At 33.0% G+C, this 15,760-nt stretch overlaps 3 protein-coding genes across 6 annotated transcripts in view; 1 reads left to right on the plus strand and 2 right to left on the minus strand.

Annotated features, from left to right (window-relative positions):
• LOC122630828 overlaps positions 1-2,601 on the plus strand; it is a 73,342-nt gene extending 70,741 nt beyond the window's left edge. The window contains exons 28-30 of the mRNA XM_043815794.1: positions 1-156; positions 247-326; positions 511-2,601. Of these exons, the coding sequence (XP_043671729.1) occupies positions 1-156; positions 247-326; positions 511-679 (405 nt within the window). The 3' untranslated portion in view covers positions 680-2,601. The remainder of the gene's footprint in view (positions 157-246; positions 327-510) is intronic.
• Positions 2,602-3,143: 542 nt separating this feature from the next.
• On the minus strand, positions 3,144-10,557 carry LOC122630820 (A disintegrin and metalloproteinase with thrombospondin motifs 9-like). 3 transcript variants are annotated; one of them, XR_006327568.1, is made up of 16 exons: positions 9,876-10,557; positions 8,805-9,095; positions 8,345-8,457; positions 7,641-7,733; positions 7,260-7,495; positions 6,910-7,062; positions 6,700-6,813; positions 6,476-6,608; positions 6,234-6,403; positions 5,855-6,158; positions 5,623-5,755; positions 4,852-5,117; positions 4,437-4,702; positions 3,766-4,156; positions 3,606-3,692; positions 3,144-3,524 (listed from the first exon to the last, which is right to left on the minus strand). XR_006327568.1 is itself a non-coding variant. In XM_043815785.1 (14 exons), exons 1-14 carry the CDS (start codon positions 10,411-10,413, stop codon positions 3,931-3,933), a joined length of 3,036 nt encoding a protein of 1,011 aa, XP_043671720.1. In that variant the 5' UTR covers positions 10,414-10,557; the 3' UTR covers positions 3,144-3,930. The 3 variants fall into 3 exon arrangements, 1 of the variants encoding a protein (XP_043671720.1); XR_006327569.1 differs by lacking the exon at positions 9,876-10,557 and adding an exon at positions 9,178-9,692; XM_043815785.1 differs by having other exon boundaries at positions 3,144-4,156.
• Positions 10,558-12,373: 1,816 nt separating this feature from the next.
• LOC122630826 lies at positions 12,374-14,367 on the minus strand. Of its 2 annotated transcripts, none has more exons than XM_043815791.1 (3): positions 13,906-14,367; positions 12,909-13,078; positions 12,374-12,679 (listed from the first exon to the last, which is right to left on the minus strand). In XM_043815791.1, exons 1-3 carry the CDS (start codon positions 13,970-13,972, stop codon positions 12,410-12,412), a joined length of 507 nt encoding a protein of 168 aa, XP_043671726.1. In that variant the 5' UTR covers positions 13,973-14,367; the 3' UTR covers positions 12,374-12,409. The 2 variants fall into 2 exon arrangements, with proteins under 2 accessions (XP_043671726.1, XP_043671727.1); XM_043815792.1 differs by having other exon boundaries at positions 12,909-13,075; positions 13,906-14,365.
• Between the last annotated feature and the right edge of the window lie 1,393 nt (positions 14,368-15,760).

A 15,760-nucleotide genomic window follows, 5' to 3' on the forward strand; every position in this document is an offset into this window, starting at 1 on the left:
GAGACACCAGTACAAAGCAAGCCAATCGCATCTCCGGCAGCGCATAGTCTTTTAGCCAATGGATCAGCTGGTGGGAAAATGAGTATGGGTCCTCATCATTATGTACCGTCTATACCGGTTAACATGAACACAACACAGCCCCACTATAATTCACTGGTGAGCGAAAGTTTTAAAACGATTATTTAATCGTTTCTTTTATTTATATAATCAAATTTATTTGATACATATATATTTTTTTAATTAAAGCCACGAATGGGAGGAAGCAAGCTGCAGGTATCTCATATCAACGAAACATTACATATAGACACGCACTCTGAACCAGTACCGTAAGTTTCTTGTGGAAATTTTTACACGTATCTATTAAAATAAAATAGAGAGTTAGAGAGCGAGAATTAGAGAGTGAATAAGAGAGAAAATAAAAAAAAAAAAAAAAGAAAGAAAGAAAGAGAGAAAGAAAGAGAGCGAGTGAAAGAAAGCGAAAAAGTTAAATCGATTCGTTTAATTTGCCAGATATCGAGCACTATATAACTATAGACCACAAAACGAGGACGAATTGGAGTTGAAGGAAGGCGACACTGTCTACGTAATGGAAAAATGTGACGATGGGTGGTATGTTGGCTCCAGCCAGAGAACTGGCTATTTTGGCACCTTCCCAGGCAACTACGTCGAAAGATTATGAATTTGAGTAACGAAAGGGAACATCAAGAGTTTCTAATAACCAAAGAACCGGCTACTACTATGTTGTATTAGAAAATGAAAATTTTTTCTTTTCTCTTTTCTTTTCCATTTTTTTTTTTTTTTACTTTTATTTATTTATTTTTTTTTTATTTTTTTTTTATTTCGATCCTTCTGCCGGGTTATACTCCGAGCTTGAAGAAAAAAGTGCAGTTATGCAGTTAGAAAGAAAAGAATTTAAAAGAAAGAAAAAATGACAAAAAAAAAAAAACAAGACAAAGCAAAAGGATAGGCTAGGAACAACACGACAGTCTTCCTTCCTTTCGTTTCGATGTGTATATAAATAATGTTCTTCCTAACAATCTAGTAAAAATTGTAAGCAAATGGTTAAATGTGAGTCGGCGGTAGTGGGGGCAATACATTTTTTAAGAGTATATATATATATATATATATATATATATATATATTCTTGTGCATCAAAGCCGTAACAATCACGCATACGTATAGGATTTGTAATGTCCGAATTTTACCAAAAATCTAATCTCTTAGGGCCTATTGAAAAAAGGGCATAAGTGTAAGTAGTGTATAATAACGATTAATAATTTATTATGTTATGATACATTAACTTTATTCTTAATTATTATACGAGAAGAAACGAGTACGAAAGAAATGTCCACTTTCTCTTAGTTCTACGGTCGAATTTTTATTTAATGATATCAGCTGATTACACAGTAGAAATCGAAAGTGGTCCTTTCTTTTGATTCTTTTTTTTTTTTTTTTTTTTTTTTCTAAACGAGATCATTGTCATCTCGAAACGAACATGTCGAACGAATTTGAAATTGTTTTCACGTATTTTATCGAAACGAGGAGTTTCCGTCGAGCCTACTTCTACGTAGTATCCAAAATACGCAAGTATGAATCAGCGAACGCTTCGTTGAAAAAAAAATCAGAACTTGCGTCAGTATCGAGTTTTTCGAATATCTTAATAAAATTAAACGATATTTTAATCGAGCGTCATCTTAACATACGAACGACATCGCACTCTTGCGAGGATCGATTCTTTCATGATCTACACGATGATCTCGAGATATGGGAAAATGACGAAGAGAGAAAAAACACGAAAAATAAAAAAAAAACGAAATAAATAAAAAGAACGAACGACGATTGAAGAGAAAAGATAAGAAAAAGGGAGAAAAAAAAGAAAGAACAAGATAACTAAAGTCACCCTATAATTTCAAGATTATAGATAAAAACGATTCACGTTATTGTTACATTTGCAAGTATTTAAAAAGTAATGGCTTATCATTGAAAGTTTGCCTTCCCAAATTAATATTTTTGTAAAGATTATTTGTACCTAGGATATTATGTGTATATAATATAATAATATATATATATATACAAGCGCGTACAGTTACGATACGTTCAAACATGATATATCAAATATAATATATTATATCCAAATATATCATATTATATAAGTAAACGATTCAGCGTATATACACGCGGCGTTATTATTACGAATCCATAAATACGAGCGTGTCCACGCATATGAATACATATATACATACATACATAATTACATAAATAGATACATAATTACATACATACATACATATATACATACATACGTATATATCTACCCAAACGTAGATATCTACACACACCTAGACACGTTGAAAAACTGACAATTAATTTAGCTATACACATTCATAGATATCGTATAATATTCACAACAATTAATTAACCGCATGCAAGCACGACAATGACGTCGTTAATTTAGACGCCCCTTTGCCATGACAGTACGAGTTCTCTAACTTGTAAGCTTAGTTATATAAATGAAGGTAATTAAAGTTGGAAATCAGACAATACTTATTATTACGATATTATAAATCCATAAGGAGAAAGAAAGAAAGAAAGAAAGAAAGAGAGAGAAAGTTAAAAAAAAAGAACGAGTATCTAACAAGATCGATCATTCATAAAAAAAAAAGAAAAGAAACATATGATCGATAGATCTTTCCAAACAAACGAAAGAGAAGTACTTTTCATGGTTTTTCGAAAAGTTCACGAGCTTCTAGTCAGTAGCATATCTTTTACTGGCTTTCTCTGTATGTCTACATTTTACCTTTTACACGTCTCTTTAAATCAGGTTAATATATATATATATATATATATATATATATATATATATACATACATACAAAATATATATATCCAATTAACATATCGAATTGATGTCAGATAAGTACAAGAATACATTTCGTGTCCGAATGTACGAGACGATTTAACTAATCAAGCTAAACAAAGATTTTATTTAGTTAATAAGAAATCTTTCGGCAAAAAAAAAAATATATAAGAGAGATTAATATATATATAGCGATCGCGTTGTTTTCATTCATTATAGATTAGGATCGTGAAATGGGGGAAAAATGGTTCGATAGTAAAAAAGAAAAAAGAAAAGAAAAGAACGATCTGAAGTAAATGTTTTTATTGTAGCATATATTTCTCATTATATGTAACGCTATAACATCTTGCTTATATGAGATTTCGTTTTATTAAATCTTTCATTTGCACCAACGATGTTATCATTATGTATACTTTGGATACGAATAAAACCTAGTCCATCATCGACGTTAATCATTTAAGCCGACGACTTAAGATAGTATAAAGAACAAAGTTCGTATTTAAACGCGTTATAAAAAAAAAAAAAAAGAAAGAAACCCTTAAAAATAGATTATTTTATATATATATATAAAAAAAAAAAAAAGACAGAAAGAAAGAAAAATGATCTTTACGTTGCATTATATTATGGTTCTTCTTGATCACAGTTCTGATTTAGACGGATATGAATCCTATAAAAATGAAGAATTAATTTAATATCTGTCGAAAAAGATAAGATTATGTCTGTTCAATCCTATTTTGTAAATACTTACAAAAACTTACTCTACGATTACTCCTTTCCTTTCTGAATGAAATATCTTTTGCGTATATGTAATTGTCAAGCTCAAGTGATGTCACAACTGTAATACGTAAATATGTAAATTTATTAGATGACATCGATTTTTACAATATTCCTGTTAATATTCGAATTACCTGATGTATTCTTCATTAATCGATATTTCTAAAACCATATATATGTACCAACTAGATACTATCTGCGTTATAAGAACAAGCAGTTGAATTTGAATTCTTCTAAGTCGTGATTCTCGTAACACAAAAAAAAAAAGAATCGAATCTAAAATATTACTATCAACAATTTTAACAGGCTATCCTATTACATTCTTGCTCGATGCTCGGTCGTTGATGATCCATACATAAAGATGGTCTCAATATAATCCTATATGCTTCCAATTCATTACTACTAATTATTTCACTCTCGTTATAGGAGGAACGTACGCAATGAAGTTGACGAGTTTGAATACCAAAATTTCCACAGGTAACAGAACATGTTTCCCATGGTCCTGGGAGCCACTTGTAATCGCAGCTAGAAAATTATTCGTTTTGAATAAATTCATCGTTTATAATTAATTGATAATTATCTATGTTATGTATGAATATATGTATATATTATGGACTAAGTGATTAATATATATTGGCGATTATGAATAATGAGTAATGACAAAAAAAATCCGTAGAAAGTAATAAATTTCATTGTTCTCTGCTTCTTATAAATGCTTTGCTCAATAATTAATAAATTACGAGAGACTGTAATTTGCTCATTATTCATAATACCTTTATTAATCACTAAATCTATAAACATTTACCTCTGTATGTTACAGGTTTCCATTTTTAAAAAAGGCTTGGGAAGAAATGCACATTTCCTTCTGGAAACGATTCTTCCAGTTTTATCGTCCTTACAAGCAATCATTTTCCTGCGTATTCCTCCTCCACAGCTGACAGAACAAAAATTCCATCCACCCACTAACCATAGGTATCGTTTGTCTGTATTTCTTTCATTACGATTTATGGAATACCGTGAAGATACAGCGATCGATGTACCTGATTTGATGACGTCCGTCGGTACTACGAACTGTACAAAATGATGAAAATTAAAAAGAGAAAAATATAGAAAAAAAATACAACAACAAGAACATCTGTTCCGATACTTTCGATCTGATCGTAAAGTTCGTTTAAAAAAAAAAAAAAAATTGAAAAAGATGTTCAATAATTTTTTTATACCGATACGATGACATCATCCAAAGCCATCCCTCTCGTCTTTATGGCATATTTGTTATTACTAGTTATTTGAATTCGAAAAGCAGTACCCTCGACTGCCAGTAACTCGTGACCTTTTGTATTAAAATCGTTTACTTTGTGTCGCCGTCTTTTTCCATCCATTATAACGAAAGTAGTATTGATTTTATGGCTAAACGATGTTTTCATTATAGTAACATTCACTGCCATGTTAATACCATTGCGTGGTAATAGAGCCACACGCGTCATTGCTGCAAATAGATAATTTGTTCTTATATATATATATTTTTTTTTCTATATTTTTTAACTATATAATTTATTATCATTTAAAACGTGTTAAATCAAACATTAATCTGCTCATCATAGCTCGGTATCATCGACAATATTCGTGAATTATATTAAATAAAAATTATTATTCGATTCAATGTAAATATTTATTTTCAGGAGATAGTTTCGTACGTTCGAACAAATGGTTGAATCGTATTGGTAATCGGTCATCTTTAAGATAGGAAGATATTGAGTTTGGGAATTTCGAGTGGACGGTATATCTCGTAAGATCTAACTCTAACTATATCCATCTCTCACCAAATAGTAAACTAATTATTCTTGTTTCTCAGTCACTTGGAGGGAAACTTGTAATATTCTCTCTCTCTCTCTCTCTCTCTCTCTCTCTCTCTCTCTCTCTCTCTCTCTCTCTCTCCCTCCCCCTCTCCCTCTCGGCGAAAATTCAATTTTAACTAGAGTTACCGTACTAACCTCGGCGAAGTTTACGTTGAAACTTGTTGACAACGTAGTCGCAATCACTATCATTGCCATTGCAAGTACCACAACTGTCAAATACCTTTTCCGAATTAAAAACATTATCGCAACCCATTCGTTTACATTCACCCTAAAAAAAGAAAATCAAAATTAATTCGTCTTTTCTTTTGTTCACACCGTTTGTCCTTCCTCGATCTACTGATAGATAATGAAGGTTATCCTTCGTTACCTGAATACAGATATCCGTAGAACCGTAGGAACAAGGAGTGCCATTCATTAGGTTCTTCCCGCTATAAAAAATTTCTCCGGTCTCTTTGCTACGGCAAACCAATCGGCATTTTAATTCAAGTTCCTCAGGCTCGTAAGCCAACCAGGTCATGTTTACTTTAGACGATATTTCTTTAAAATCTAAAATACCGATCAGTCTTGAACATTGCTGAGCACGAAGGTCGATATTCGTCGTACATTTAGCTGACTCGCAAATTCTGCAATCCTCGCTCGGACCCATACAATATTTCCCACCGTATGCTGGCCTACGATAACGTAATCGTATGTTTATTTTTCTTTTTTTAGTTCAAAGAAAAAGAAATGCATGATTAATCGTTTACCGTGGATTGTTACATGAACGTGATCTACATTGCACACCAACCCCACAAGTTCTGGAACACTTGTTCCAAGAACTCCAAACACTCCATCCTCCATTTCTTGGATTGTAAAATAATGGCTCCAAGTTCGATCTTTCTCGGTCCATGGATTCGCAGCGGCCGTTTACACACCACTGTAAAAATTAATTATCCCATTGTAACGTAGAAAAATAATGGACTATTTAAACTTTGTACGTTCTTCTTACTTTATTCTTTCCACAAAGTGTACCTTCCATCGGTGGTCCCTTTTTAGTTTTGCAAGCTTGAGAAATATTAGAATTGCCACACCATAAACGTGAACATGGTTCACGAATTTCAAAACTTTTACATAGGTGATAACTAATAGACGATTCAAAGATAGATTAAATAGATAGATAAAATTTGATCGAAATGTTTACAAAGTTTTGTTTTATATTAAATGTTAACTTACCCTTGGCCAAATTCCACTCGACATTGTTCATCCATTGTAAACATTTCTTGTATGTTTATATCCAAGCGTGTAGTGTTATTGTCGTTGGGTCGGTTCAATAAACAAGACCACTGTCTAGAATAGTCGAGTCGTTCATTAGTTTGCGGGATGTTACAGAGAGAGGTAGTATATTACGCTGTATAATAAGAGATAAGTAATTTACAACGTTACTTGACTTTTCGATGGAATTCTTTCCTGGAACATGTGGACCAATAAAAGTGATGGAAGGTCGCGGCCACCATAGGAGCCATCACGCTACCAAGAGACGCTTCTTCGACGCAAAAATTTCCAGCGGTTTTATCGCCGTCATGAGTCAAGCCCAAGCTATGTATGTAAAATAATTTTTCATTTGCGAAACTTTGTTTTCATTTTTTTTTTTCTGTTTTCTTTAGAAAAGAAAGACGTGTCGACATAGGTTTTAATTAATTTTATACACGCGCACGCACGTATATATACATATTTTTCTGTATATACAAAAAGATATTTTCATAGATCTTCCAAATGATAATAATTTTACTAACATATGTGCTACTTCGTGAGCTATGATGAAAGCACTCGTTAAACCTTCGTCTCGATTTAAAGTACAAGATCTCGCAGGATTGCAAACTCCCGAAACGGGAGCGTATCCTGAAGGACCACCTATGTCCAAACGAGTTAACCATATTGCTATATCGTGACTATCCTTTGATAAGGACAAGAGCTTCCGATTCCACTTGTTGACGTTCTCCAACGATCTCCTTGAATTTCCATCTTGAACCTACGAATGGAATACTGATATCGTTGGAATACTATATGATCGATCGTATACACACACATACATACATACATAGAGTCAGACATATACAATCAGCATTCTGAGAATATATTACGTAGAAGAACCATTCGAATTTAAATGATCTTACCAAACTGTCTTTTTTTTCCGTGTAAAGGATTACACGAGCAACGACGAGAACCATATTTGAGTCGAGAGAAGGATCTCTAAAAACGGCACTGACCTGAAAAATATGTTCCATTTCGGAATATCGAACGTCTACTTGTCGACGTTCTTGTTTTTAAATTATTACAAAATGGAAAAACTAAGATACATTTCTATTTCTTTTGTATAAACTCGATCATACATAATCACTATTTCGATCGATATTTAATCAAAATTAAAAGTTTTCTTTAGTCGTATCATAATTTTATCTCTCTCCCCCTAAGCTTTCCAAGTATATTGCTAATTAATACGGAAAATTACGTTTCATTTAAACTCGTTTCTACTTTCGTCGTAAAATCGAAGATAAAAGCTGAAAGATTCGAACGTTTATGGGCTTCTTATTGAGCTCATCCAAAGAGATAATTCGATTGGCAATTAATTACAAATTGATTACATTCTTCATCTGGTCTAAGAAGTATTACGACTTTGTAGGCACTTTAATCGTTGCAATGAAAAAGGAAAAAAGGAAAAGAAAATGAAAAAATTGTTCTCATTAATAATCAATAATCAATGAAATAATTTTGCTGAAATTCATATCTCTTTGTATCGTCAATAAAATTCAATATATAAAAAGCTGAAATATCAGATAGAACAAAAATAGAATATTAATAATTTGTGATATTTACTCACGATATTAAGTAGTGCCAAAACGTATTGTTGAACACGTGGACCATGAAATTCAATGACGGAATAATCCGCAGCAATCGCGACCTCCAACCATCGTGGTGGCAATTGTTTCCTTTCTATGTCAATGAGTTAATAAAACGTTATTATAATTATTTGTAACGCAATTATATGGGACACGTGATATTTATTAAACCATCTTGATGTTCGAATTTTCAATCGGCTAATTTAAACGAAGTAATAATTGAAGCAACGTTATAAAATGGCGCATATTAATTGTTTCCCACAAAAGAATGAATTTTATATCGGTCATTTAGTCAATCAATCAATTAATTATTTATTTAATTAATTAATTATTTGTTTGTCTGATTGATTGATTGATTGATTGATTGATTGATTACGATGTGGAAACGAAAGTGAAAAGGAAAGGAAAACAAAAAAAAAAAGAGGAAGAAGTTTCATGTACTCGGTACTTTGCTTCTGCTCCAAGATGGATTAGAAAAATAACCGACGTCTTCGGGATCATTCCTTTGTGGCAATCGTTCGATCATAACGTCCTCATCTTTTTTCAAGAAATCCTCATTATCCCCAGCACCGAGATCAAAATTTTCCATGTCAAAGACATCTCCGGTGAGATTATAAAATCCATTACTTTTAATGCTTCGAATTTCCCGTTTCGATCGTCTTGTGGGATTTTTCAAGCCGTCCTTTTTCTTCGTGTAATACAAAGGGAAAATTTCGATCGATGGACCAAAATCTGAAAAAAGATAAAAAATACAAAAAGAAAAAGGAGAGAAAAATCCTTTGATCTTGTACGGAGTAATATGATTTATATTTACATTGTAAATAGACATCTTAGCGAATTGTTGATATATACGTTTCTACGAATGTATTTGTATATAGAATGAGAGAGAGAGAGAGAGAGAGAGAGAGAGAGAGAGAGAGAGAGACATAGGAACTGGGTCATAGCACATGTTTGTCGTAGCATGGCAGGTGGAGAGGATCTATAACGTTTTACTAAGAATACAAGTGCTACTGGTGGACACGTCTAGGACGTAGCATAGAAATGTTAATACCGATGCAACGTTGGGAAACTATATAAACACTCGGTATCTCGTACGCATTCGAATCTACCTGTAACAATTCCTAGATACGTTAGCGTGGGTGTGCCAGTATATTACAGTAGAATATCAATTAAAGTAACGTTTTAATTTCTTGCCTTTTTCAACTTTGAAGTTAAAAGAGATTTATACATCCACATACATATCCGTATATTTTACATTTCATTTCATTTTTTTTCATCATAAAATAAATTCTTAATTCATATCCGAAGATTAATATTATTTGTTGAGTATCTGTTCGAGTAGATTTATACTATAAATTATAAACACATATAATATACAAATCTTTCTTTTAATAATTAAAATGAAAGATAGATATTTCCAATAAATATTAATAAAATCTTTATAACGTTACGTTCGTTTATTATAGCTGTTCCCAAAGTGCATAGGTATAGATATTGAAAATATTCCCTTACTTTTCGACGATTTTCTCGACGACGACCACCATCCGGTATTATTCGACTCGTAAAATATATGCCGACCATTCGTTAATGGTTCCACGAAGAAGGATCTACCGTCGACGATGACAAAAGCGTAAATTTCATCCAAGCAAATCGTCAGAACGACCGACGAAATATTTTCATTGTTTTCGACGATTCCATGTCTTAAATCGCAGTCGAAACTCTTATTGAAATTTTTTCCACCGCGAAGATGAAGATCCTTCGAAAGTGTTAATCGATCATTGATCGTAGTTCTCAACGTCCAATTTTTGACGATCACGTAGATCGTTGTTTCCTCCTGTAGATTCCTCGAACGATTTTCGAACGGTAATCGATGATCACGTAACGATGAGGATAGATCATCCGTTATTATTGTCGGATAAACGATCTCATATTCGATGAAACTTTGAATGAGCTCGTCGACGCGCGATTTACAGGCTATCGTACCGAGCAACCAGGTCATTACTAGCAAACTCGAGAGTTTCGATTGTGGCATGCTTGCACCTTGTCGCATTAATTAAATTCCGTACGGTTGCTTTCGCACAGACTCGCTATTTCTCTCTCTCTCTCTCTCTCTCTCTCTCTCTCTCTCTCTCTCTCTCTCTCTGTTTCTCTTTCCCTCTATCTGTATCTCTTTCTGTCACACTCGAAACGCATGATAAAATTTTACGCGTACTTACACCCACGAAAGAGAGAGAGAGAGAGAGAGAGAAGAGAAAAAAGAGAAAGAGAGAAAGAAAGGGAGAGAAAGAGAGACGGAGAGAGAGAGAAAGAGAAACGTAGAAAATCACAATTTATACGGGCAAATCGTTTTTCCACTGGCTAAACGCTCGCGCGTTATGTCGGAAACACTCGAACGTTTAATAATTTCAACTACACTCCTTTCGCCACTCGACACTTTATACGCTCGCACTCGTTAAACTTTGGCCGAAGTACTGGTTGTTGAATAAAGCGAATTACGGTGAATATTAACGAGCGTGTACCAACGACATCGAATAGTATGTATTATATATATATACATACATACATACATACATACATACATATATATATATGTATATATATATATATATATATATATATATATATATATATAAATCGTCAGTCAGTTTTACAAAACGTTAACACACACGAATAGGATGACTTTGACGGCAATGACAACAACTGACACTGGATGACAATGAATGATACGATATGACGTATCAGATCTATCAAATCTTAACGCGTGAAATCATTCTTCGTTGAAATTGTCCTCGGTAGAGGAAACAAATAGAGTCATGGGTCAATTCGGGAAACAACTGGATCGTTTTTCAAACGATTTCAATGAAAAATCTCGAGATATGATTTATAGGGGGGAAAAAAAAAAGAGAATAAAAAATAAAAGAAAGAAAATAAAAAAAGAGAGAATGAAAAAACAGAGAGAGAGAGAGAGAGAGAGAAAGAGAGAGAGAAACTACTTCGTAATTTGTGAAAATTTCGAGTCGTAAACATCGCTGGACTAAACTGAAGAGAGAATTCTTTCTAATTAAGGTCTAATCAAAAGTGCATTCGTTTGGTACGCCGTACGCGTTGCAACTGGCGAGCACATGGACGAGGAAAACGACGAAAGCACGCGCCCACGAGAAAGAGAGAGAAAGAGGGAGAAAGAAGGAGACAGATAGACAGACAGAGAGAGAGAGAGAGAGAGAGAGAGAGAGAGAGAGAGAGAGATAAAAAGAGATAGAGAAAAGAAAAAGAGAGAGGACGAGACAGAGAAGAGACGAGCGAGCCGGATATTCTGCGAAGCCGAGAACGCATCGCATCGACGAATGCAAACGCATCGTTGCGGGGCTAGAAAAAGCACGCCAGTCAAGTACTTGGCAACCGGCACAAGTTCTAATAATGGCGGCTTTATGTCCAACGTAAGTACTCTCTTCTCCGATCTTCCACTGACAAACTGTCGCTTTTCGAATTTATCGAATCCCAAGGAATTCTCTATCTACATATACTACCTATCGACCACCTGCTACACGAACCAACTCGGCAAGTAATTGTTTTACAGATTCGACGATAATTAAATTGTTACGTCAACGTAGACGACAATAACAATTTAACGAATAAAGGATCGTCTTTTATATAATTATTATTTGTATAGGTATATGCTTACATACGTTTGTAATCAATATCATTGTTAATGTACAGTGAGAGAAGATAATTAACTAGAAATTGAAATTTCATCGAATGGAATCGACGGTTGGAAACTGTTCGAACTGACTGTAAGGTGGATCTCTAAAATTATGTAAATTCACGAGAAATTTCTGGGTCCATCTGTCTTCCAAGAAGATCGAGATATTCGTCTCGTATTACGGACCAAAAACGAACGACTAAACTATATCCGGAAGTTGCTTTCTCTTTTAACATTTTTGAAATATTTAGTAACTATAAATAAGGAAAGGATGTTTGATCGGTTCGACGAAATAAAAGGAAATCTTGCGTGAAACTTAATGCTTTTTTGATATTTATCGATAATGTCACGACGGATACATGGTAATTGTTAAAACGATTTGAAGTATAAGAGCTAAAACGAAGTTGATTTCTTTCATCGTAAGATCGTTGGCCGTTCCGGTTCCGGTATTGCAGAAAGATTTATCACAACAGGCAGTGCAAGCGTAAAGCTTCGTTCTTTCACCGATCACGATGCAACCCGGCTCGCATTTACTCGTGCAGTTCCTTTCCAATGACCACATTTGAGGACTGGAAGTCGAATTTTCTGTACTCGTCGTATAAGAGAATCGCTTCACCTGTAAAAAGAAATGAAAAAGAAAAAAAAAAAAAATAAGGAAAATAATCAACTCGATTAAAGAAATCATACTTGTTTAAAATTATGTATATATATTCTTTTTTTTTTTTTCTATGTTTTATTCAAAGGAAAAATCATTTTTGATTTATATCATATTTTTATTGATTCAATTTTACTTCAATTTTTTTTTTCTTTTTTTTTATATATATATATAATGTCATCATCCATACCATGCAAATTCTTTTATCGTCCTTACACTTCTGCATAAAGGAACTGTGATTAGAGGAAAGATCGGAACATAACTCCCCATCATCCATGGTATCGCACTGATAACACCATAAATCGTTTGGCCGTTCGGAAGCAGCATGAGTTCGATGTTCTTTCGCCATTAATTGACCTGCTTATCGAAGGAAAACTTACTGCGTATGTATATCATACACTTGGTGAAATCACGTTAAAGGTTAATAGTGCTAATATAAAATCTCGTTTATCAGATCGACGTTTGAATGAAGATTGATGTAAGAAGATAATAGAGAACAATTTTTAGGTATCATCTATCTTTCTGCAAATATTGCGTATATTGCATATAATCAATTAATTGTATCATCGATGAACTACGAGAGAACTATGTTAATCGAAATGTAAAAAAAAAAAGGAAGAAAATTAAAAGCAAATCAAGATAAATAATATCCATACATACATACATACATACATACATACATACATATATATATATATATATATATATATATATATAATTCCGGATTAAACTAAAATTTTTAACGCGCAAAAGTAAATAGATATAGGCACAGAAGTGCCATATGAAAAATGTTAAACGTACATACAGATACATATAGTAATTTTAATGTATAATTTAAATATATGCATACGATAATTATTGCTAAAATATGTCTGATATCGGCTACAAGAATATGTAAGAAATAACATAAGATTCCATTTATAAAATGTAAACGCGACTTTTTTGTTAATCACTTGAAGGTCATCGAAAAATCAGATAATTATCATAACGATGTGTTTCAATCCATTGACGACATAAAATATTCGTTTGAAACATTTCTTCCTTTTTCTTTTTTATCGTATTTTTTAATACATAGAGATATAATCGCGCGTATACGTATAAATCAGAGCACATATATATATAGACACATACATGGACAACGAAAGATAAGAAGGTAGATAGGGAGAAATACATAATCCATCACTTACCATCGGAGAGGACGATCGAAGCGATGATCAGGAAGCACGCAACGCTGACACGAATATCTTCAGTCATTTTCGATGAAATTTCGTAACACCTGATATGTATACGTATATATATATATTATATATTATATATGTATATATATATATATATATATTATATTAATTCGAATGAAAGACCGATCGTAGGATCGTAGCGTTTAGGAAAAAAAAAAAAATTGTAAAAGACTCATGACCCGTCGACATTTTCCTTCGGAATTTTCTATACACGTATTAGAGAAAAGACACAAAGGATGGTAAACTCTAGTAGATGAAGAATGACAGACAATGGAGAAGAAAGAGGGAGAGAGATGGGATAACTCTTGACTCGAGAAAAGTAGACTCTTTTTCGCGGAATTTCGTCATGGCGACGACGCTCTCGCGACGCTCGCGACGCTTCGTGCCCACTCGGAATCTTTGCGAGTCGGTAGCACGACCTAGGAGTTTGCGCAGTGCACGTATCGCTCCAGAAACCTCGAAACGTTGAAAATCGATAATCCTGCGAAAAGGTCCCTGTCCCTTTCGTCGTAGTTGTCGTTCTCGTCGTCGTCGTCATCATCGGCTGACGTCAGAACCACCGAGCCGTCGTACGAACAGAGAACGAAATTAATTACGGAATTTTAAATAAAACGTTCTTTTATTTTCTCTTTCTTTCTTTTATTTCTTTCTTTCTTTCTTTCTTTTTTTTTTTTTTACTTAATTATTTATCTATTTATTTATTTGTTTTTTATATTTGTTTAGCTTCCTTTTCGCGTCGATAATTCAAGCTTATTCGAATTGATTTATAATTGAGACAATGAAGGGAAACATATAGGATATATATTTTTCTGATGGAAGAAAGAAAGAAAATTTTTTTATCTGATAGAGTAATCATTTCCGAATGATTGATCTTTCGATTAATTCGAATAAAAGGTCCGAGGTATTTCTGTTTAATGTGTGCGTTCGATCGAAATAAATCGATTTTTTTCATTGAGGGATGTAATATCTAATGAGGGAAAAATAAAGTGAACACGTGGAAACAAATTTATCGACGTTCTATCGAACAACGATAAAGAGTTGTTTGTTGTCTGGCCTAAATGGATCCGTTCGCTCGACCGTTTCGATGTTACTTGCGTATGTTTTCATGTTCACAAAATTTAGGGCGCATCTCTCTGCTCCAGATGCATCTATTATCAATCTCTTAACGTTCCGCCACTCGATAAATTCTCGACAAAATCGGTCACGATAGACGAAATTTTCATATAAATATTATAACAATTGTACGATTATTGTCATTATTATTGTTCTTTTTTTTGTTTGACAGCTATTAATTGCATGAATTTATATAGAGTGTATTTCTATTTTATTATTCATATTATTGCTCAAAGTTGGATTCAATATTTAGTTACAGTATCATGAATCATTAATGATGCGGTCGATAATTCGAAATAATGTGACTAATATCTCAAATGATAATATTTCAAATGAATTAAAAAAATACATAAAACATTGATGTTTCTATATATTCCTCGAAACGTTTGTTCTTTCTTCTATATAGTAAAAATTAAAAAAGAAGAAAGAAAAGAGAAATTATCGTTTTCAATATCTATTTTTACGTTTCAGAATGTTCTAGTCTGGTTGAGTATTTTGGCAAATCGATATCTCGATTGTCCAGCTTTCGAGTAATCAGTTCTTCGGTTAATTGACGTTTAAATGATCGGCTATGCTATTATACTAGTTATTATATATCGTATGATTTAATCTATTCAAATATCTATATTTCAATGACATTTCATAAATAATTTCATTGACATACCTTTTAATTATTGCATTAAAATTGAAA

This window comes from Vespula pensylvanica, chromosome 7 (genome assembly GCF_014466175.1).
Source record: "Vespula pensylvanica isolate Volc-1 chromosome 7, ASM1446617v1, whole genome shotgun sequence".
Taxonomy (NCBI): Eukaryota; Metazoa; Arthropoda; class Insecta; order Hymenoptera; family Vespidae; genus Vespula; species Vespula pensylvanica.

Coding starts and splice junctions, on each gene's coding strand:
- LOC122630826 (XM_043815791.1), bottom strand. CDS start 13,972: ATGACTGAAGATATTCGTGTCAGCGTTGCGTGCTTCCTGATCATCGCT. Junction 13,079..13,905: donor TTCGATCGTCCTCTCCGATG/GTAAGTGATGGA, acceptor TCCTTCGATAAG/CAGGTCAATTAATGGCGAAA. Junction 12,680..12,908: donor ACGATAAAAGAATTTGCATG/GTATGGATGATG, acceptor TTCTTTTTACAG/GTGAAGCGATTCTCTTATAC.
- LOC122630820 (XM_043815785.1), bottom strand. CDS start 10,413: ATGCGACAAGGTGCAAGCATGCCACAATCGAAACTCTCGAGTTTGCTA. Junction 7,063..7,259: donor GCTCACGAAGTAGCACATAT/GTTAGTAAAATT, acceptor TTACATACATAG/CTTGGGCTTGACTCATGACG. Junction 6,404..6,475: donor CACTTTGTGGAAAGAATAAA/GTAAGAAGAACG, acceptor TAATTTTTACAG/TGGTGTGTAAACGGCCGCTG.